The 22,909-nt window shown below is 59.3% G+C and overlaps 2 protein-coding genes across 2 annotated transcripts in view; one reads left to right on the top strand and one right to left on the bottom strand.

The window, feature by feature from the left end:
- LOC122393692 (5-phosphohydroxy-L-lysine phospho-lyase-like) overlaps positions 1-10,962 on the top strand; it is a 33,720-nt gene extending 22,758 nt beyond the window's left edge. Inside the window, exons 4-13 of the mRNA XM_043389930.1 lie at positions 1,807-1,966; positions 2,748-2,822; positions 4,228-4,382; positions 4,995-5,139; positions 5,656-5,743; positions 6,001-6,120; positions 9,192-9,336; positions 9,705-9,804; positions 10,325-10,513; positions 10,878-10,962. Of these exons, the coding sequence (XP_043245865.1) occupies positions 1,807-1,966; positions 2,748-2,822; positions 4,228-4,382; positions 4,995-5,139; positions 5,656-5,743; positions 6,001-6,120; positions 9,192-9,336; positions 9,705-9,804; positions 10,325-10,513; positions 10,878-10,962 (1,262 nt within the window). The remainder of the gene's footprint in view (positions 1-1,806; positions 1,967-2,747; positions 2,823-4,227; positions 4,383-4,994; positions 5,140-5,655; positions 5,744-6,000; positions 6,121-9,191; positions 9,337-9,704; positions 9,805-10,324; positions 10,514-10,877) is intronic.
- A 912-nt stretch (positions 10,963-11,874) lies between these two features.
- LOC122393690 lies at positions 11,875-13,926 on the bottom strand. Its single transcript, XM_043389929.1, has one exon. The coding sequence runs from the start codon at positions 13,924-13,926 to the stop codon at positions 11,875-11,877; it is 2,052 nt and encodes a 683-aa protein (XP_043245864.1).
- Between the last annotated feature and the right edge of the window lie 8,983 nt (positions 13,927-22,909).

Here is a 22,909-nt window from a genome sequence, read left to right as displayed (position 1 = left end):
CTACTATCCCCAGTGGGCCACTGCCACCCGCTGGTGGTGACGCAGTGTCCCCCTGACGCCCAGTATCCCCCCTGTATATCCCCCAGTGGGCCACTGCCACCCGCTGGTGGTGGTCCACAGTATGCCCCTGACGCCCAGTGTCCCCTGTATATCCCCCAGTGGGCCACTGCCACCCGCTGGTGGTCCACATTGTACCCCTGACGCCCAGTATCCCCCCTGTATATCCCCCAGTGGGCCACTGCCACCCGCTGGTGTTGACGCAGTGTCCCCCTGACGCCCAGTATCCCCCCTGTATATCCCCCAGTGGGCCACTGCCACCCGCTGGTGGTGGTCCACAGTGTGCCCCTGACGCCCAGTATTCCCTGTATATCCCCCAGTGGGCCACTGCCACCCGCTGGTGGTCCACAGTGTCCCCCTGACGCCCAGTATCCCCCCTGTATATCCCCCAGTGGGCCACTGCCACCCGCTGGTGTTGACGCAGTGTCCCCCTGACGCCCAGTATCCCCCCTGTATATCCCCCAGTGGGCCACTGCCACCCGCTGGTGGTGGTCCACAGTGTGCCCCTGACGCCCAGTATTCCCTGTATATCCCCCAGTGGGCCACTGCCACCCGCTGGTGGTCCACAGTGTCCCCCTGACGCCCAGTATCCCCCCTGTATATCCCCCAGTGGGCCACTGCCACCCGCTGGTGGTGGTCCACAGTGTCCCCCTGACGCCCAGTATCCCCTGTATATCCCCCAGTGGGCCACTGCCACCCGCTGGTGGTCCACAGTGTCCCCCTGACGCCCAGTATCCCCTGTATATCCCCCAGTGGGCCACTGCCACCCGCTGGTGGTCCACAGTGTGTCCCTGACGCCCAGTATCCCCTGTATATCCCCCAGTGGGCCACTGCCACCCGCTGGTGGTCCACAGTGTGCCCCTGACGCCCAGTATCCCCTGTATATCCCCCAGTGGGCCACTGCCACCCGCTGGTGGTCCACAGTGTGCCCCTGACGCCCAGTATCCCCCCTACTATCCCCAGTGGGCCACTGCCACCCGCTGATGGTCCCACAGTGTCCCCCTGACGCCCAGTATCTCACCCCCAGTGGGTCACTGCCACCCGCTGGTGGTCCACAGTGTCCCCCTGACGCCCAGTATCCCCCCTACTATCCCCCAGTGGGCCACTGCCACCCGCTGGTGGTGACGCAGTGTCCCCCTGACGCCCAGTATCCCCCCTGTATATCCCCCAGTGGGCCACTGCCACCCGCTGGTGGTGGTCCACAGTATGCCCCTGACGCCCAGTGTCCCCTGTATATCCCCCAGTGGGCCACTGCCACCCGCTGGTGGTCCCACAGTGTCCCCCTGACGCCCAGTATCCCCTGTATATCCCCCAGTGGGCCACTGCCACCCGCTGGTGTTGACGCAGTGTCCCCCTGACGCCCACTATCCCCCCTGTATATCCCCCAGTGGGCCACTGCCACCCGCTGGTGGTGGTCCACAGTATGCCCCTGACGCCCAGTGTCCCCTGTATATCCCCCAGTGGGCCACTGCCACCCGCTGGTGGTCCCACAGTGTCCCCCTGACGCCCAGTATCCCCTGTATATCCCCCAGTGGGCCACTGCCACCCGCTGGTGGTGACGCAGTGTCCCCCTGACGCCCAGTATCCCCCTGTATATCCCCCAGTGGGCCACTGCCACCCGCTGGTGGTGGTCCACAGTATGCCCCTGACGCTCAGTGTCCCCTGTATATCCCCCAGTGGGCCACTGCCACCCGCTGGTGGTCCCACAGTGTCCCCCTGACGCCCAGTATCCCCCTGTATATCCCCCAGTGGGCCACTGCCACCCGCTGGTGGTGACGCGCGGCCAGCAGCAGATGGCGCGCCTGGTCTGGGCGCAGGGCTTCCTGTTCGACGCGCTGTCGCTCTACCTGAAGGAGCTCACCGACATGATGCCCGAACAGCTCAGCGTCTGCTACCTGGTCAACTCCGGGTACGTCCGGGTCCGGGTCCGGATACACACTCCGGATACACACCGGTACACACTCCGGATACACACCGGTACACACTCCGGATACACACCGGTACACACTCCGGTTCCGGGTCCGGTCCGGGTACACACTCGGGGTATACACACCGGATACACACACCGGTACATACTCCGGGTCCGGGTCCGGATACACACTCCGGATACACACTCGGGGTATACACACCGGTACATACTCCGGGTACGGGCCCGGTCCGGGTACACACTCTATACACACCGGTACATACTCCGGGTACGGGTCCTGCCCGGGTACACACTCGGGGTATACACTCCGGTACGGGTACATACTCCGGGTACGGGTAAGGTCCGGGTACACACTGCGGATACACACTCCGGTACATATTCCGGGTACGGGCCCGGTCCGGGTACACACTCGGGGTATACACTCCGGTACAAACTTAACTGCCACTAAAGGCACGTCTGAACTCAGGGATATCCCGGCCTGCAGGTGCTGCCTGTTTGTCACCATACAGGTCTGTGACTATTTCCACTGTGACGGCTGTTTGTTGTCTCGTCTGGCACCGCCAGGTATCCGCTGTCAGTGCTGTTCGAATGGTGCGTACCTGCAGCTCTGTGACGGCCCCGCCCGGGGACCTCTGACCTCCTCTGTGACCCCGGCCTGGACCCGGGGACCTGTGACCTCCTCTGTGACCCCGGTCTGCGCCGGCCGGCCGCCGAGCTGACCTCTGAACTGACCTCTGACCTCTGACCTGACCCGTCCGCGCAGCTCGGAGGCCAATGACCTGGCGCTGCGGCTGGCGCGCTCCTACACCCGACAGGAGGACGTCATCGTCTTCGAGGGGTGAGTGCGTACAGAGCGCCGCCCAGACTGTGCCCACCCGCCAGTGGGCGCTGACTGTCTGCTGGATAAACCTCCCAGTGTGTGTGGCGCGATACGCACCGGACGGTGGGGTTGGACCGCTTCTGTGCCACCCCCCCCCCCCCCCCATCAGCCTCAAACTGTACCACCAGCCTCAAACTCTCCCCAGAGGGGGAGGGGGTACAGGGACTAATATAGGCATATTAGTCCCAAAGTGTCCCCTGTGCCGCCCCCAAAGCGTACATTTTCCCCAACTGTCCCTGTGCCGCCTCCAGGGCGTACGATAGTCCCAAACTGTCTCCTGTACCGCCCCCGCAGCGTGCATTAATCTCAAATAATCCCCTGTGCCGCCCTCAGGGCGTACGATAGTCCTAAACTGTCCCCTGTGTCGCCCTCAGAGCGTACCACCAGTCCCAAACTGTCCCCTGTGCCGCCTTCAGAGCGTATATTAATCTCAAATTGTCCCCTGTGCCGCCCTCAGAGCGTATATTAATTCTAAACTGTCCCCTGTGCCGCCCCCAGAGCGTATACTAATCCCAAACTGTCCCCTGTGCCGCCCTCAGAGCGTATATTAATCCCAAACTGTCCCCTCTGCCGCCCTCAGAGCGTACCACTAGTCCCAAACTGTCCCCTGTGCCGCCCTCAGGGCGTATATTAATCCCAAACTGTCCCCTGTGCCGCCCTCAGAGCGTATATTAATCCCAAACTGTCCCCTGTGCCGCCCTCAGAGCGTACCACTAGTCCCAAACTGTCCCCTGTGCCGCCCTCAGAGCGTATATTAATCCCAAACTGTCCCCTGTGCCGCCCTCAGAGCGTATATTAATCCCAAACTGTCCCCTGTGCCGCCCTCAGAGCGTAAATTAATTCCAAACTGTCCCCTGTGCCGCCTCCAGAGCGTACAGCAGTCCTAAACTGTCCCCTGTGCCGCCCTCAGAGCGTATATTAATCCCAAACTGTCCCCTGTGCCGCCCTCAGAGCGTATATTAATCCCAAACTGGCCCCTGTGCCGCCCTCAGAGCGTACCACTAGTCCCAAACTGTCCCCTGTGCCGCCCTCAGAGCGTATATTAATCCCAAACTGTCCCCTGTGCCGCCCTCAGAGCGTACCACTAGTCCCAAACTGTCCCCTGTGCCGCCCTCAGAGCGTATATTAATCCCAAACTGTCCCCTGTGCCGCCCTCAGAGCGTATATTAATCCCAAACTGTCCCCTGTGCCGCCCTCAGAGCGTAAATTAATTCCAAACTGTCCCCTGTGCCGCCTCCAGAGCGTACAGCAGTCCTAAACTGTCCCCTGTGCCGCCCTCAGAGCGTATATTAATCCCAAACTGTCCCCTGTGCCGCCCTCAGAGCGTATATTAATCCCAAACTGTCCCCTGTGCCGTCCCCAGAGCGTACCACGGCAACCTGGGCAGTGTGGCCGACATCAGTCCGAAACTGTTTCCGGCCGCGCCGCCCGAGAACAACGGCAGGCGGCGGCACGTGCATGTGGCGCCTCTGCCGGACACCTACCGGGGGCGGTACCGCGAGACGGACCCGGACCCAGGTGAGCGGTGGACCCGGACCCAGGTGAGCGGTGGATCCCGGACCCAGGGGAGGCGCGAACCCAGGTGAAGACGCCTCTCCCTCCGGCCTAGTGGGGACTGACCCTGCTGGCAATTTTACATTGTGTTGTCACTCTTGTTAGCACGCTATGTTGCGTTGCGTCTCTGATATATAGAAGGGATGCTCGCTGTTCATCTTCCCACTCGTCTGTCCGTGCTAAATGGCGCAGAAGGCGCGGCTTAACGTGGGTCAATCACCGCAGTGTCCCAGTGATGGCCGCTGTGACCGGCTCCGCGGTAACTCGGGTGTGCTCCGCGGTAGTTGGGCTGTGCTCCGCGGTAGTTGGGCTGTGCTTCACGCGCTGCGCTGCAAGGGGCGCTGTTCGCACGTTACCCACAGGGGCGTGTGTTACCTACAGGGGCACGGTACGTGTGTGACTCTATAGTGACCGATGTATCCCACAGTGGCGTGGATCAGTGACCCGTGTGTGTCGCTCACAGGGGCGCGGGGCGCGCAGCACTGTGTACTATACTGTGTGTACTGTGTGTACTGTGTGTACTGTACTGTGTGTACTGCACTGAGTGTACAGTGACGGGCCGTGTGTCGCCGCCAGGGGCGCGGTACGCGCAGCACGTGGAGCGGCTGCTGGAGCGGATGGAGTCAGAGGGCCGCCGCGTGGCCGCCTTTATGTCCGAGTGTCTGGTGACCCAGTGCGGCATGGTGGCGCCGCCCGAGGACTATTTCCGACGGGTCTACAGGTGGGCACCGGGGCAGCTTGTCCGCTTAAGGGCAGCGCACGGGTCCCGTACGAGCAGAGTTTTCGAGGGTGTTCCGTGTTTGTGTCAGACCGTCTGCTACATCCTGGTGCGGCCGCAGTGCTGTGTTTGTGGCAGGCTGTCTGTGTTTGTTACTGTCTGTGTTTGTGGCAGGCTGTCTGTGTTTGTTACTGTCTGTGTTTGTGGCAGGCTGTCTGTGTTTGTTACTTTCTGTGTTTGTGGCATGCCGCCTGTGTTTGTGACTGTATGTGTTTGTGGCAGGCTGTCTGTGTTTGTGACTGTCTGTGTTTGTGACTGGCCGTCTGTTGCAGCCTGGTGCGGCCGCAGTGCTGTGTTTGTGGCAGGCCGCCTGTGTTTGTTACTGTCTGTGTTTGTGTCAGTCTGTATGTGTTTGTTACTGTCTGTGTTTGTGACTGTCTGTGTTTGTGGCAGGCTGTCTGTGTTTGTTACTGTCTGTGTTTATGACTGTCTGTGTTTGTGACTGGCCGTCTGTTGCAGCCTGGTGCGGGCGCGCGGCGGCGTGTGCGTTATGGACGAGGTGGCCACCGGGCTGGGACGGATCGGCACCCACACGTGGGCCTTCGAGGTGAGCGCCGCGACCGCCGGGACTGACCTCCCACAGAGCGGGGACTGACCTCCCACAGACAGGGAATGACCTCCCACAGACAGAAATTGCCCCTCCCCCTCGCACAGACAACTGCTTTTTGTGGTGTCTGACTTGACAAAGTCTTCCATACAAAGCTACTGGGCTTTCAGTGTATGATGAATAATGTCCTATGTTTATGTTATCAAATGTATGCTGTTAGTATCTACAATGTCCATGTCCCCACATTGTCCCCACAGTCGTACGGCGTGGTGCCGGACATTGTCACATTGGGCGGCACGCTGGGGAACGGCCACCCGATGTCGGCCGTGGTGACGCGCCGAGACATCGCCGAGACTCTCTCCGAGTACCTCTCCACGGTGAGCCATAGTACCCCCACGGTGAGCCATAGTACCCCCACGGTGAGCTACAGTAGCTCCCTCGGTGAGCACTACAGTACCTCTCCACGGTGAGCCATAGTACCCCCACGGTGAGCCATAGTACCCCCACGGTGAGCTACAGTAGCTCCCTCGGTGAGCCATAGTACCCCCACGGTGAGCCATAGTACCCCACGGTGAGCTACAGTAGCTCCCTCGGTGAGCACTACAGTACCTCTCCACGGTGAGCTATAGTACCTCTCCACGGTGAGCTACAGCAGTACCTCTCTACGGTGAGCTATAGTACCTCTCCACGGTGAGCTACAGTACCCCCCCCCCCTCGGTGAGCTACAGTACCTCTCCATGGTGAGCTACAGTACATCTCCACGGTGAGCCATAGTACCCCCCCCCCATGGTGAACTATAGTACCTCTCCACGGTGAGCTATATTACCTCTCCACGGGGAGCTATAGTACCTCTCCATGGTGAGCTATAGTACCTCTCCACGGTGAGCCTTAGTACCCCCACGGTGAACCACAGTAACCCTCCCCCATGTTGAGCCACAGTAACTCTGTACGGTGAGCTACCACAGTATGTGCTTTCCTAGTTTGGCGGTAACCCGATGTATATATGTCCTCTGTTGGGCGGAAATCTGGTGTCGATATGTCCCCAGTTTGGCGGTAACCCAGTGTCGTCTGTTATCCCCAGTTTGGCGGCACCCGGTGCCTTGGTGTTATCCCCAGTTTGGCGGTAACCCAACGGCGTGTGTCATGACTCCAGTTTGACAGTAACCTGGTGTATTTATACATACCTGGTTTGGTGGTACCCGTTGTCTGTTATCCTCAGTTTGGCGGTAACCCCGGGTTGTCGTGTATTGTCCTCAGTTTGGCGGTTACCTTGGGTGTCGTGTATTATCCTTAGCTTGGCGGTAAGCCTCTGTCGTGTGTTACCCCCAGTTTGGCGGTAACCCGTTGTCGTCTGTTATCCCCAGTTTGGCGGTAACCCGGTGTCGTGTGTTACCCCCAGTTTGGCGGTAATTCGTTTTGTGTTTCCCCAGTTTGGCCGTAACCCTCTGTCGTGTGTTACCCCCAGTTTAGCGGTAACCCTGTGTTGTGTGTTATCCCCAGTTTGGCGGTAACCCTGTGTGTATTACCCCCAGTTTGGCCGTAACCCTCTGTCGTGTGTTACCCCCAGTTTGGCGGTAACCCTGTGTGTATTACCCCCAGTTTGGCGGTAACCCGGTGTCGTATGTATCCCCGGTTTGGCGGTAACCCGGTGTCGTGTGTTATCCCCAGTTTGGCGGTAACCCGGTGTCGTGTGTAATGTGTATGTGTATCTCCAGTTTGGCGGTAACCCGTTGTTTGTATTACCCCCAGTTTGGCGGTAACCTTCTGTCGGGTGTTACCCCCAGTTTGGCGGTAACCCGGTGTCGTATGTATGTGTATTGTGTACCTCCAGTTTGGCGGTAACCCTCTGTCGTGTGTTACCCCCAGTTTGGCGGTAACCCGGTGTCGTGTGTATTACCCCCAGTTTGGCGGTAACCCGGTGTCGTGTGTTACTCCCAGTTTGGCGGTAACCCTCTGTCGTGTGTTACCCCCAGTTTGGCGGTAACCCGGTGTCGTGTGTATTACCCCCAGTTTGGCGGTAACCCGGTGTCGTGTGTTACTCCCAGTTTGGCGGTAACCCTCTGTCCTGTATTACCCCCAGTTTGGCGGTAACCCTCTGTCGTGTGTTACCCCCAGTTTGTCGGTAACCCGTTGTGTGTATTACCCCCAGTTTGGCGGTAACCCTCTGTCGTGTATTACCCCCAGTTTGGCGGTAACCCGGTGTCGTGTGTATTACCCCCAGTTTGGCGGTAACCCGGTGTCGTGTGTTACTCCCAGTTTGGCGGTAACCCTCTGTCCTGTATTACCCCCAGTTTAGCGGTAACCCTGTGTTGTGTGTTACCCCCAGTTTGTCGGTAACCCGTTGTGTGTATTACCCCCAGTTTGGCGGTAACCCTCTGTCGTGTATTACTCCCAGTTTGGCGGTAACCCTCTGTCGTGCATTACCCCCAGTTTGGCGGTAACCCGGTGTCGTGTGTATTACCCCCAGTTTGGCGGTAACCCGGTGTCGTGTGTTACTCCCAGTTTGGCGGTAACCCTCTGTCCTGTATTACCCCCAGTTTAGCGGTAACCCTGTGTTGTGTGTTATCCCCAGTTTGGCGGTAACCCTGTGTGTATTACCCCCAGTTTGGCGGTAACCCTCTGTCGTGTATTACCCCCAGTTTGGCGGTAACCCGGTGTCGTGTGTAACCCCCAGTTTGGCGGTAACCCGGTGTCGTGTGTTACCCCCAGTTTGGCGGTAACCCGGTGTCGTGTATTACCCCCAGTTTGGCGGTAACCCGTTGTGTGTATTGCCCCCAGTTTGGCGGTAACCCTGGGTGTATGTGTATCTCCAGTTTGGCGGTAACTCGGTGTCGTGTGTATGTGTATCTCCAGTTTGGCGGTAACCCGGTGTCGTGTCTATCCCCAGTTTGGCGGTAACCCGGTGTCGTGTCTATCCCCAGTTTGGCGGTAACCCTCTGTCGTGTATTACCCCCAGTTTGGCGGTAACCCGGTGTCGTGTGTATTACCCCCAGTTTGGCGGTAACCCGGTGTCGTGTGTTACTCCCAGTTTGGCGGTAACCCTCTGTCCTGTATTACCCCCAGTTTAGCGGTAACCCTGTGTTGTGTGTTATCCCCAGTTTGGCGGTAACCCTGTGTGTATTACCCCCAGTTTGGCGGTAACCCTCTGTCGTGTATTACCCCCAGTTTGGCGGTAACCCGGTGTCGTGTGTAACCCCCAGTTTGGCGGTAACCCGGTGTCGTGTGTTACCCCCAGTTTGGCGGTAACCCGGTGTCGTGTATTACCCCCAGTTTGGCGGTAACCCGTTGTGTGTATTACCCCCAGTTTGGCGGTAACCCTGGGTGTATGTGTATCTCCAGTTTGGCGGTAACTCGGTGTCGTGTGTATGTGTATCTCCAGTTTGGCGGTAACCCGGTGTCGTGTCTATCCCCAGTTTGGCGGTAACCCTCTGTCGTATATTACCCCCAGTTTGGCGGTAACCCGGTGTCGTGCGCCGTCGGCCTGGCTGTGCTCGAGGTGATGCGCACCGAGAAGCTGATGACGTCGGCCACCAACGTGGGCCGCTTCCTCAAGGACAGCCTCACCCAGCTGGCCGGCTCCCACGGCTGCATAGGTACAGCTGCTGACAGACACAACCCGACCGGCGCGGTGGTACAATGAACCGTGGTGTTCATAAATGACCCAAGCATTTATCACACTGACCTAATGACTTACATCAATATGCTGTTCAAAATTCACCCACCCGAGCACGAGCTCCTACACGCAAGCTTTAACGCTCCGGCCCGCGAACCGAAATCGTCACTGATCATCATTGACCAATGAGCCAATGAGCTCGAGCACTGCTTACCAGTTATGCTGAATGATCTGTGAAACATTTTCAGCGTTGACCGCACGTGGGTGTGCGTGTCATCACAGTCCTGAGTCCCCTTTATGTGTCACAGGCGACGTGCGTGTCCTCACAGTGCCCTCTCTCTACCACAGGCGACGTGCGGGGCTCGGGCCTGTGTCTCGGCGTGGAGATCGTCTCCAGCCGGCAAAGCCGGAAGCCCGACCCGACGCTGGCCAGACAAATCTGCTTCGGGTCAGTGCCTCTGCCTTCCCCGGTTGCAACTTCTCCCCTGTGGAGGCAGTATGTGTTCTGACAATATCTCCCCCCGCTGCACCGTCTCCCCGCGGCGGCAGTATCTCCTATATCTCCACACAGTGCCAGTATCTCCCCGGGTTAGCAGTATATCTCCACACAGTGCCAGTATCTCCCCGCGGTAGCAGTAATCTCCACACAGTGCCAGTATCTCCCCGGGGTAGCAGTATATCTCCACACAGTGGCAGTATCTCCCCGGGGTAGCAGTATATCTCCACACAGTGCCAGTATCTTCCCGGGGTAGCAGTGATCTCCACACAGTGTCAGTATCTCCCCGCGGTAGCAGTATCTGCCTACGGTAGCAGACTGCCATAATAACGCGCCACCACTAGCAGAGCCGCCCACGGCCTCTGCCCGCCCTGCGAGTCTGTGGCCCGTCATGTTCCCTCTGCTCTCCCCTCTGACCCGCCCCGTGCCCTCTGACCTCCGCTCTGACCTCCCCCCCCGCTTACCCCGCCAGTCTGCGCGAGGAGCGGATCCTGGCCACCACGTGCGGCCCGGCTGCCAACGTGCTCCAGCTGACGCCGCCCATGTGTTTCACCATGACGAACGCGCGCACGCTGCTCTCGGCAGTGGACGCGGTGCTGGGCCGGCTGCTGCGGCGGCGCGCCGAGGGCGGCGGTGACTCGGCCTGCGCCGGCGAGTCCAGGTGAGAGGCTGCTGCACGGCCGGCGGCCGGCGCCAAAACGGCCCGCCAAAACGGCCGGCGCCAAAACGGCCCGCCAAAACAGCCCCCTGGCGGCCGGCCAGTCCCGGGCTGTTATTGCGTGCTGCCCATTTGCCGGGCCGCTGTGCCGTTTAGTCTCTTGTTCGCCTGTGTGTTGTGTGGGCGTCCAGCTGTTCGCCCGAGTGTTTTGCCCTCCCCGTTTCGGTCGACCCCCCCCTGACGCGGCGGCCCGTTTCAGCTCGTCGCTGTGGCGCTCCGAGGAGCTGCTGGAGAGCTCTGCGCGGCTGGCGGCCGCCTCCGGGCCCGCCGGTCCGGCCGGCGCGGCGCGCGGCGCCACGCGGCCCAGGGCCGACGGCGACTCGGACACAGATCCAGAGCGGCTGCAGCGCCAGGAGGCCAAGCGCCGCCGCGTCTACGAGGAGGTGGACTGACCGGCCGGGCCGGACTGGACGGGACTGATTTGGACTGAGCTGGCCGCCGCAGTCGGCTCTGCTTCGCTGCAGCCGGGAACCAGGTGGCTCTGAGCTCGCCTGCGAACATGGAGCCGGCGCGGCCCGTGCCATGTGGCTCAAAGTCACACAAATCTCTGCGGCTGCTGCGTCCTGCGCGTGTCGGCGCAGACCGTCACTGGCAGTGACCTGCTGCCCCGGTACCTGAACCCAGCAGCGCCGTGCTGCACCGGTACCTGAGCCCGGCGGCGCTGGGTGCGCCCTGGTACCTGAACCCAGCTGGGTCCGCCCCGGTACCTGAAGCCGGGTCCGCCCCGTTACCTGAGCCCAGCGGCGCCCAGCCGGCCGCCGGGCCCGCTGGCGGCGTCACCCGGCCCTGTTCTAGCAGCGGCGCGGTGTGCCGCGTCGGTGGGCGGTGCCCGCTGGGCTGTGGGGACACTGGACAGTGCCCGCTGGGCTGTGTGTGTGGACAGTGTCCGCTGGGCTGTGGGGGGGGGGGTTGAGCCCGCTGGGCTGTGGGGACACTGGACAGTGTCCGCTGGGCTGTGTGGACAGTGTCCACTGGGCTGTGTGTGTGTGTGGACAGTGCCCGCTGGGCTGCTGTGGGGACAGTGCCCGCTGGGCTGTGTGTGGACAGTATCCGCTGGGCTGTATGTGGGCGGTGTCCGCTGTCCGTCTGTCTGTGTATGGCCCGCTGGGCTGTGTGTGGGCGGTGTCCGCTGTCCGTATGTCTGTGTATGGCCCGCTCGGCGCTGGGCGCTGTCCGGGCCGCCGGTGTCGGGCGCGGGTGTGTGGCTGTGATCCGTGGGCCGCGGCCGCGGCGGCCCTAATAGCTGCAGAGCAGAGGGATGGGTCGGACCAGGTTGTTGTTGTTGTTGTTGTTGTTCCTCCCGGTCACCGCCGAGGCGGTGACGGAGCCACGCGGCTCTTGTGGGCCGCGTAGCCGGCGGCCAAGGCCGCCACCACGTCGTCGCGCTGTACGTCTCGGGCCGTGCCTGTGATGTTACCCAGCGCTTGGAGGCGGGGGCCGAACAGGCACGGGCACTCCAGTAGTACGTGCGCCGGGGTGTCCGCGGCCTCGCCACAGACGAGACAACGGCCCGCCGGGCATGTGATGTCGTTGCACTGAGCGCACTCGGGTGTCGGTCTGCGCCCAATGCGGTGGAGATATTGTTCCGACCGTCCCCAGTGTCCCGATCGGAGTTGATGTATGTCGATGGCCTCCTCCCTGGTAGCGGCTCGGACCGGGTCGGGGGCGCGGTCCGCCATGACGTCTCGGTACCAGCCCGCAGGCCGGCTCGCTCGCCACTCCCTGCCGGCGACCCGCGCAGCAGCCCCCGTGAGGGTGCGGGCGTCGACCGGCGTCGTCCGCTGGGACATCCCGGCCGCCTCCTTCGCTAATGCGTCCGCCCTCTCATTACCCGGGAGCCCGCAGTGAGCCGGTACCCATTGGAGGTGAATTGAGCTGTTGCTTGCTTGTAGGCGCAGCAGTTGGGTCCACACACTGGCACCCAATGTTGTGGTCTGGGCCGAGGCGCCTGCAGCCAGCGTTAGCAGGGCCGCCCTGGAGTCCAGGCAGGCGACCACCGGCAGGCCCGCGCTTCTCGGCAGTTCAGCGACTGCCTCCAGCGCTGCCAGCAGCGCGGCGAGCTCCGCGCGCGTGCTGGAGCACAGGCGGCCAGCAGGGACCCTCAGCTCCCAGTCATCTTCGGTTGGGGTGCGGATCAGGGCGCCGCCCCCGCCATTGGCGACGCCGTCCTCCGCCGATCCGTCCGACCATATCCAGACGGCTTCCTCAGGTAGCTCCCGGATACGCTCTTCAGCTGCGGCACGCCGAACGTCTTCCGGGGCCGCACGTCTGGCCCGCGGGCCGAGGTCCAGATGGAAGTGGACGGTAGAGTTGTCGGCCCACGGCGGCAGGGTGTGGTGGAGGCGGGCCTCGACGGGTATGTCTTGCGCGTCGGCCGCCGCGAGCGCGGCGGCGCCCACCTCGCGCCATCCTGTGGTCTTGAGTCGTCGAGGGACGACCGCCTCCCCGACCGACCTCAGCGGGTCTCCCTCGGGGAGGGACGCCGCGAGTCCCACCATTCTCGCTGCCAGTGCCTGTCTCCTGGACCAGGCATCTGTCATGCCGGCCTCGGACATCAGGGCGTGCACCGGAGTAGATGCCGTGCATCCGGTCACTGCCCGCGCGGCCGCGCGCAGCTCCCGATCGATCAGCTCGACGTGCGAGGGCGATGCCGCCGGCAGCCACGCAGCCGCGGCGTACTCCAGCGCACCGCGGACGTAGCCGTTGGCGACGGTTCGTAGTTGTTGTTCGCCGAGGCCCCACGATCGGCCGGTCAGCTTCTTCAGCTGGGCGGTCCTTGGTCTGACCCTGCGGCGGAGGTCGGTGCAGTGTGGTCCAAAATGGAGGAGACGGTCGAAGGTCACGCCGAGGAGGCGGAGCTGGGAGCCCGCCTTCACTGACACTCCAGCGACCTTCACGGTCAGCTCACCGGCGTCCCTGGCCCATTGTGAGAGAACAATGGCCTGGGTCTTTTCACCCGCCACCCTCATCTTCCAGCGGTCCGCCCAGGCGGCGATAATGTCCGCCGACTTCTGTGCCCTTTCCTTTGCCAGGGCAATAGAGCTCCCACCGCTGAGGGTTGCGGTGTCGTCCGCGTACATGTACGTCGTGGTGTGTGGCACTCGTCGCAGCTCCAAGATGAGGTCGGCAGCCCACAGGGTGTACAGCGTCGGGGCCAGGACGCTGCCCTGCGGGAGACCGGCCCTGAAGACTCGTTCAGCACTCCGGGCGCCGTTCACCTCCACAGACGCCCGGCGGTCGCGCAGGAATGCCCAGATCCAGCGAACCAGACAGGCAGGTAGGCCCAGCCGCAGGAGCTTCAGCTTGAGCATACGATGGTCGATGACGTCATAGGCGCGGCTGAAATCGTAGGCCATGAGGACGAATTTCTCGGCCGTGACGCCATCGATCGGCCTTCCACGCGGCTTGGCCTTATTCCAGCCATCCTGCACTGTCTGTATCAGCCTTCCCAAATTCTCTTCTGCGGAGCGACCCCTCCTGAAGCCGACCTGTTCCGCAGGGACCATATCGTCTCTCTCTGCCAGGTGAGTCAGGCGAGCGGCTACCATCCTCTCGGCCAGCTTCGCCAGGTGAGACGTTAGCGCGATCGGTCGGTAGCTCGAAGTCAGCTTGGGGTCTTTCCCGGCTTTGGTGTAGGGGTTTCACGCATCGGAACCTGCAACCTTTTAATGGTTCCCCCCATGTACAGACATTACGCTGATCAAAGTTACTCTACAATGCCCGCCTGCCACCCGGGTGTATTAAACTAAGCGGCCCGTATGATTGTTCGTTCACGTTCACCGTGGATCAGCCCGGCATCTGCCATTCCCCCAATGAAATATTTTGCTCACATTCCATTACGCTGTATTTTCGTATCGTTAGACCAGGGGCATTTATGGTTCACACACTTACGCTCACGCACACTACCCATATCACACCTCCAAACGCACACTCATTCACGCTACGCGCCGCGCCGACGAATATAATTTAGGTGAGACTGTCCTGGATATAAACGGGAGTGCCCACCGCTATTTGCGGCGGGTCGGAAAGCCAAATGAAATCCAGGACATTTGTCGGGGACTTCCGCAGCGCCTGGGCGCTGCGGCATTAATTTAGGGGGGGGGGAGGGAAAAGTTCGCTTACCGAAAGGTGTTGCCCCGACGACACCGCACTGGCAAATGCCACGAGAGACGGGTCCGCGAGTCCCAGGTGCCGGCCAGCCGCTGCCTTTCACCCGGCGGGCACGCCTTTCCCGCCGGAGGCTATCGCACGGCGGACTGGCCTCACACGCACTCTGGTACTCCGGCCCGCCGCTCCTCACCGACGTACGCGTCGCGCTAAATTTTGCCCTTACATAATAATACCCCCTCCCACGGACGGTGAAAAAGGGTCCCCTTACTCCCCCGGGTGAGAACCTTTCCACTATCTCATTCGCGCTTGACAATCATTACACCTACACAACACATGCGACATACATTCTACAGACATCTTACATACCTACATTCTACAGACACCCGCCCCACGCCTTACATGCACGGTCGCCCTGCCCACGCTCCCGCTCATCGCCCCATTGTTCATTCCGCCTGCCACCCTCCTGCCAAGCCCTTCTCCTGCTACTCGCATTTTTCGCAGCGCCGATCCGTTGCCAGCTCTTCCTTCCCACGCTCGCTCGTATCGCCTCGCTCTTCTGGCCCTCGACCCCCACCATGAACTGGTCCTTGGTTGGAGATCGCCTGGACTGGTAGCACACGCGCGCGATGCTCAGCCGGTAGCGCACGCTACCACCCATAGCCGGTGTTCGCGGACGGTGGACACCTTGGTGGGCGGCCGCCTCCCTGGGCGACCGCACTCTATCTCAGCGCCACCGCCGCAGTCCGGGGCTTCTTGGGCGGCAGTCGGTACCCCCTACTGGTGGTATGGAGCGTGTTCGCATGCTGCCAGGTGTTAGTTGATCGTTTCCAGCTTCATGGCCAGCTGTCGAGGGTGTCTCCTCCGGCTCGACCCGCCTCAGAGTTCGGCGGCTTCCGCTAGGCGTCCCGGGGTCGCGCCACCAGGTGGCGGCGGGCGGCGGCGGCGGCGGCTTACGGACGCAGGTGGCGCGTCGTGCCCGCCGCCGTTCACTCTGCCGCCAGCTGGTTAGCTGCTGGTAGATGGCGCTGACCACCGGGAGCTGCCCTGTAGCGTCTTTGCAGAGCGGGCCGCAGAATCAGCGGCCCAGCCAATGCAGAGCTAGCGGGCGCCGTCAGGTCAGCTAGCCCCGTTCACCGCCGCGCACCGTACCGCCGCGGCCAAATGGCGCCGCGGCTACCAGTGCATTGGGCGGCGGGAGGCTGCTAGCTGGCGCATCAAGAGGGACGGACCGAGCACCACCGTCACGCACTGCGCGGGCTGGATGGACTGCTAGCAGATGGCGCGGCGGGGCGGCGACCGAGCGCAGCCGCCCGTACTGCCGCGGCTTTTGAACGCCGCGGGGTCCGGGCAGCTGGGAAGACGGCTGGAATGGCGGAGCGGCGACCGAGCGCAGCCGCCCGTACTGCCGCGGCTCTTGAACGCCGCGGGGTCCGGGCAGCTGGGCAGACGGCTGGAATGGCGGGGCGGCGACCGAGCGCAGCCGCCCGTACTGCCGCAGCTCTTGAACGCCGCGGGGTCCGGGCAGCTGGGCAGACGGCTGGAACGGCGGGGCGGCGACCGAGCGCAGCCGCCCGTACTGCCGCGGCTCTTGAACGCCGCGGGGTCCGGGCAGCTGGGCAGACGGCTGGAAGGGCGGGGCGGCGACCGAGCGCAGCCGCCCGTACTGCCGCGGCTCTTGAACGCCGCGGGGTCCGGGCAGCTGGGCAGTCGGGTGGAATGGCGAGACGGCGACCGAGCACCGCCGCCCCCGACTTGTCACGGCACTTGTCGTCGCGGGGAGCGGCGGAGTGGCTGATGGCCCGCGCGGCGAGCTGGACAGCGGAGCACCACCGCCCGGTCGTACCGCCGAGGTCAGCTGTTCGCCGGTGGCTCCAGGCTGGCGGCTGGGCGCTGGCGAATTGGGCGACGTGGCTGTGGGCGGGCACTGGGCAGGGTCCTCCCCTCCCCTCATCATTCCGCCCTTACGATACACATACATACACAATACACATACATCGCGGCATACACACACCTACATCGCGGCACTCAGCAGCACACATGGTTACGATAATCGACAAATTTAACTCCCAGGTGCTCATGAAACATGATTATTTAACCTTTTTATACTCGTAACATCACGATACTGTGGGAAACTTTCATAACTTAATCACCGTCCGATAAATTTTGAATGGAATGTGGGTTTTTTATTAGTGATAGCGAAACCTCGAACCAGTCCGCCACCTTGTAGGAACTGATCTACCCATAGTCGAAAGAACAGGCATAACCCAAATCGGGCCCAATGCCCGACTATCCACCACTTAGGTATGTTAATTGGTGGTCTCTCTCTCTCTCTCTCTCTCTCTCTCTCTCTCTCTCTCTCTCTCTTTCTCTCTCTCTCTCTCTCTCTCTCTCTCTCTCCCTCTCTCTCTCTCTCTCCATCTCACTCATTCACTCATTCTGCTCCTCCATTTCCCGGCTCCTCCACCTTGCCTCTCCACTCTCATGCATATGTCCGTCCATGCGTCAAAGACATTGACCGAGAATACCTGAGGGTACGGGGCAAATGCGTTGAATGCCTAGGTTGGGCGGTTGGAAAGTCCGCTCCTGACACGCCCTTGCTAGCTCAGGAATTCGAGGCCAATGTCTCCTTGTCCCTTCCCTTTTGTTGCATTTGTTTTCCCAACACATCTCTCTATTCTATTCCACTCAGGCAATCCGCTTCTATCGTTCCCTGGGCCATGTCCCCCCATTCATTCACTCACTCACAATCCATTGCTCCTTCACCTCAATCATGTCTCCTCATCCCCATATGCTCATTCACCCCAGTCATGGTCTCGTCAGTCCATTCGCTCCCCTCACGTCCTCCTTCCCACGCGTCCGCCGCTCGTCGGTTCTCCCTAGTCATTTAAGTGTCCTCCCCCAGTCATTACCCGGCCCCATGCCCGCACAAACACATTCCCTCCCCAGCCCGAGACCCATCCCTCCCCAGTGCCCGGACAAACACAATCAAACCCCTGCCTTGTCCTCCCCAGCCCCGTCCCTCCCCACGACCCACGGCGCGGCGGCGGTCCACCCCTCGCGTGCCGACCGGCGCTTTCGGGCGCTTCATCGCACGACTCTCTCTCTCTCTTTCTCGCGCGACTCTGTCTCGCGCGACTCCCTGTCTCGCACGACTCTCTCGTGCGACTCTCTCTCTCTCTCTTTCTCGCGCGACTCTGTCTCGCGCGACTCTCTCGCACGACTCTCTCGCGCGACTCTCTCGCACGACTCTCTCGTGCGACCCTCTCTCTCTCTCTTTCTCGCGCGACTCTCTCGCACGACTCTCCCGTGCGTCCCTCTCTCTCTCTTTCTCGCGCGACTCTGTCTCTCGCGACTCTCTGTCTCGCACGGCTCTCTCGTGCGACTCTCTCTCTCTCTCTTTCTCGCGCGACTCTGTCTCGCGCGACTCTCTGCCTCGCACGACTCTCTCGTGCGACTCTCTCACGCGAAGCTTACTCGCGCGACTCTATCTCACGTGAACCCTACTCGCGCGACTCTCTCTCACGCGAACCTTACTCGCGCGACTCTCTCTCACGCGAACCATGCTCATTTCCTGACGCGCGAAACATCTCTTTCCCGCACGACTGCGCGACTCCTTCGCGCAATTTCCTCGCGGCGCACGCGGCGTATACTAATAACTACATGTGCATATGAAGTTTGAACACATAACAAAAACACTACTTCAACACTCATTCATCCACACTCGGCTGATCAATCCAACATTCATTTCTCGGTGGTCAGGTACCATTGCGCCATCCTCCCCTCGGGGGAGGATAACCAAAGGCAGCACTCCCACGCTGCCTCAACGATCAGGGGCGAGGTGCCTCTCTCGCTCCCAGCGCCTCAGAGGCCGCCCCTCCGACGGGTGATTAGATCAGCCGACCGGCGGAGTGAAGGGCTGTTTGGCACTGGCAGGCTGAGTTAGGGACCCACCCGGATCCCAGACGGCCAGGCCGCGCGGAGGCTCCATTCACTCTTGTGTCCATGCGCGAAAAGATCGGAATAATATAAATTAGCGGTTGAAATTAAAAAGGGCGTCAAACACCCGCGGCGAAAGCTATCAATCTGAAGGAAGACGTCCCCTAATAGTTTTCTCCCAACAGTTAAATTGCCTTAGTCATCTCCATCCAATGTATACGGTTATATGATATATTTGCTCGCGTCGCAGAGCGCTCCTAAATAAACGTACGCAAATATAGGTCGAGCCGGCTGTGGCCTGTCCAGCCTTCAAATCTCCCCTCTACCGGCTGGCCAGCCGAACGGCGGAGGGTGGACTTGTTTTGATGGTGGTGGGCCAGTGACCCGGCCGAGCTCCTACAGGCCGGTGAAAGCACCCTTAGCCCCTCGCTCAGGTGCGCAGCCCAGTCGGCCAATTTGCCGGTCCAGTCGACCCAGGTACCGGTGGGGAGGGTTCGGCGGTGATTACGCACAGTGCGGCGCCGCGCGGCACGCACTTCACTCGGCTAGTCACCGAGTGATTGGATCGGCGCAGTGACGCCGCCCGAGGCGCGGCGCGCCGGCCCATCCTGCCGACCGACTGGGGACGACGGCACCTGTGGTGCGGGTGCGGGGGCTGTTGAGCCTTTCCATGACGGAGACACCACACCGAGGTGACTGCGCTCGGGCCTGGAGTCATTCCGAAGGAATTCATGCTGGGTAAATGAGAACACTAATGACCGTTCTCCTGAAACATCACCAGAACTGCTGATGCTAAATTTTGATTGGCAGACGATACACTTATTGTACCGCACTGAGTTCTTTTGCCTCAGCTCTGATACTGCCGTTAAAACAAATAAGTTCACTGATATAACCCGTTAAATTTATACATTACGACGCCCGAAACTTATTAAGACGGCATGCGCAGTACTGTTAAAGATATGCGAATCATTTTCGTATGGATGGATTTGTCTCGAAGTGAAACAGATAAATAAATAAACATATATACCGGACACGAATTTCCCAAAACTGCATGCCTATTTGGCGTGCCGCTCATTCTGCCTACCAATATGGTCGGGATATTGATTGAAAACCTAGAAGCGAACAATTTTGGATAATCAAGGTCCCTCTCTAATACGCTGATTTGTGCTGTATGAGGCGCTTTTTATCGCAATAATCTTTCCAGAAGGAATGATGGCGGCCATTGCGCCGTATATCGATTAATCAGAAGGTTTCGGTGCCGTACTGAGTGATTATGGGGTTAATTGTCTCGTTTGGTCCGTTTCGGAACGATAACTCTATCTTCCAAAATTATAATGTTATGGAGTAAAGACGCAAGATGATGCACTAGTCAAAATCAAAGAGCGTTCAAACATCAAAATGACCGCGTTGGTTTTGAATCACATCGGCTACACAAAGCCACCGTCGTCTGGGGTGTGCTCGGCAGCAGGCGGCCAGCGATAGGCGAGTCCAATGACTCCGGTGTTGTTATTGCGGATCGGCCCGGTTCGCCGCTGCTCCTTGGCGTCCCTCCGCTCTGCGGGGCGCGGGTCGTCCCGCCCCGAGGCGTTTAGGATCGGCCGTGCGAATGCGGCGGCTCTCGCCTTCGGTCGAGTAGGTGGCCTACCCGTGGCGACCGGCTCGATCTCTCGGCCGGCGGCGCGATCCCATCACGATGGGAATGCGTCCCTTCTCTGGGACGGTCGGGGAGGGCCCTGCCGCGGACCTGCCACCCCCTTGCGCGGGCGGCGCGGTGGCTTGACCATAATTGCTCGGTCCGGCGCCGGCCCGGGCGCTGACAGGTGCGCGTGGTGTGGGAGCACGGGGGTCGGATCCAACCCGTCTGCTTGAGCAGGTGGATATCGGCAATCTGGCGGATCCGATTTGCCCTCGGGCCAATGATAGCGAAGCCTAAACCGGGCGCCCACACACCGCTCAGGAATATGATGACATGAAATACAACACGTGCTTCACAGTAAATTAACCCGTGCTGTACATACAACAACATGCATTGTACAACACGCGAGAACTGTCAATGGGCACATGCTCTATTACATCATATGAATTCACCCGTTACTGGTGTGGCAGCGCACGACGGCGCCGAGACTAAAACGGTCCAGGAAAGTCTCGGGATAGGCCCGTGCTGTTGAATTTGCTGGAGCGACAGTCCAAACGGAGTCGACTCAGCAACTAGGGCTTTGCGTCACCGCGCGCCGCTACACGTCTCGCCTGCTGTCCTAAAATGATCGGGACAATTCTAAGCTTGCCTTAGCTGGGGCTCCGTTACATTCCCTAATTGCCGAAAGAATTAAAACGTTCATCATGCGTCAGGCCCCACCGAACGTAAATCGCCGTCAGCTTCGGTTGGAGACTCAAATATCATGTGCAGTCGCGACGGATAGAATCCGCGCCACGTAGATTCAAGTGTATTTGCCTCTAATGTGCATTTTCAAGTACTCTTTCCAATATCCTCATTAAAATCCAACTACCTAGAGGCCCTCTCTCGAGAAGCGTAAATGCCAATAAACACATGTTTTGCTCGTCTATGCAGAACAAATTAAATTACTTCAGCGATGATTTAGGTTCCACTTGACGGCAAAGTGATGATCTGTGCGTGACAGGATTTTACAGAGGATTGAAAATCCTGAGAGATCGATTTCCTCGGATTATTTGTCAATGCAAAACCGAAAATAGTTCAAGATATACCGTCTCACTGAATTGCTATGAAATGGTTCAGAGGCACTGGGTTCTTCCGTCATCACTAAATGAATTTAATTATAAAAGTAATTTTAATATTGAATATGCCAACTTGTGCATCGGAATTTAAATGCGGGCACATTAAAATGAGCACTCAGCGCTCCATTCAAGAATTTCTGCTTTAATAAGTGTTGCCATTAAACCTGGAATCAAAGCTGTTTAGAGCTTGTTTCTGGCCCGTGACTGAATTTAGTTGAGTTATCGCTACCACGTTTTAAGCAAGGAAATGACAACGCGAAAATGCATGGATTAAACGAGGGAATTAACTACTTTGAACATAATATTGAAGATTTGACAAGACATTTAACGTTTTGCATCAGAAGAAACTGCAATGAACCGTAAGATCTGTTCACTACCCTGAATAAAAGACGGAAACATTGACGAAGCTCGACGGATTTTTCGTTGAAATGCGACTCATTCCGTAACGTACACCACTCGGCCCACTAACCTCCTGAAAAGGGGAATTTTGGGACGAGCCGTGCTCTTGGACCTGCAGACGTCTTGATTTTATAATTCATTGTTGCACTGCCTTTGCGTACCATATAAAGTTAGCTGATGAATGGGGATCACACGAATCCAGGGTCATCAGCTATGAGCAACACCTTCGGACCACACTTATGACAGTTTCCCGGCAATTTGCAAGTGACAACTTGCATAGGAGATCTAAAGGGTTGCTGCCTGAATGCAAGGCTCATTTCGGCGCGAGGTGGAGATAATAATTGATTAGGGCTTTGCTGCCGAGCTAAGCTTGCCCGCGTTAAGCTACGCACAGCCTCGGTGCCGCCTTGATGACAGCTCGTCAGCGCCACAAGGTGCACTGAGTGCACGGCTTTACGGGAGGGATCGTCATCCCCGCTTAAAACTCTGCCTGAAACACCCAATCGTAACTTCCCCGATCCATTGCACCGATATTGCCTATAAATTCTGTAAAGCCATGGACATTCCGGTTATCATCTTAAGTTACGATTAATATGCACAGCAAAGATGCACTGCACTTAAGACTATATAGATATAATGCACTATGGTCTAAACGATTGTTCAGGTAATCGCGGCAGGAAATGTCTCAAGCCTCTATGGTCTCATTGTGAGGCGTGAATGGCAGACGACACAAGCAATTTGCTACATATTTAAATCAGGTATATGAATGAAGGCAAATTGATGAATAATGATGAAAGCAAATTGATGACAAATGATATAAATGAAATTCAATTTTCCGCATCTTTTCGTGACCACACATACCCTTGTTCGCACTAACTCAATCACACCAACCGTAACATACCTGTACACCAAACGATCCAATCATACACCAATACATGTAACACTGAAATACCGGGGTATTTCGCGGCCCTCGGTACTCACCGGTGACGACCTCCTCGTTGCCATCACACCAGCGGTGACGACTCGTCACCGGACTCTATGATTCCGCCGAACGGGCGAACCTGCACGCTCGCGCGCGACCGACGACGACGCGAGCACTCCTCTCGCGTACAAGCGGATTCCATTCCGCCCGAGCGAACT

This window comes from Amphibalanus amphitrite, unplaced genomic scaffold, assembly GCF_019059575.1.
Source record: "Amphibalanus amphitrite isolate SeventyFive unplaced genomic scaffold, NRLGWU_Aamphi_draft 000548F_arrow, whole genome shotgun sequence".
Lineage (NCBI taxonomy): Eukaryota > Metazoa > Arthropoda > Thecostraca > Balanomorpha > Balanidae > Amphibalanus > Amphibalanus amphitrite.
The sequence above is the reverse complement of the archived record's forward strand: the minus strand, read 5'-3'. Positions and strand labels throughout refer to the sequence as shown.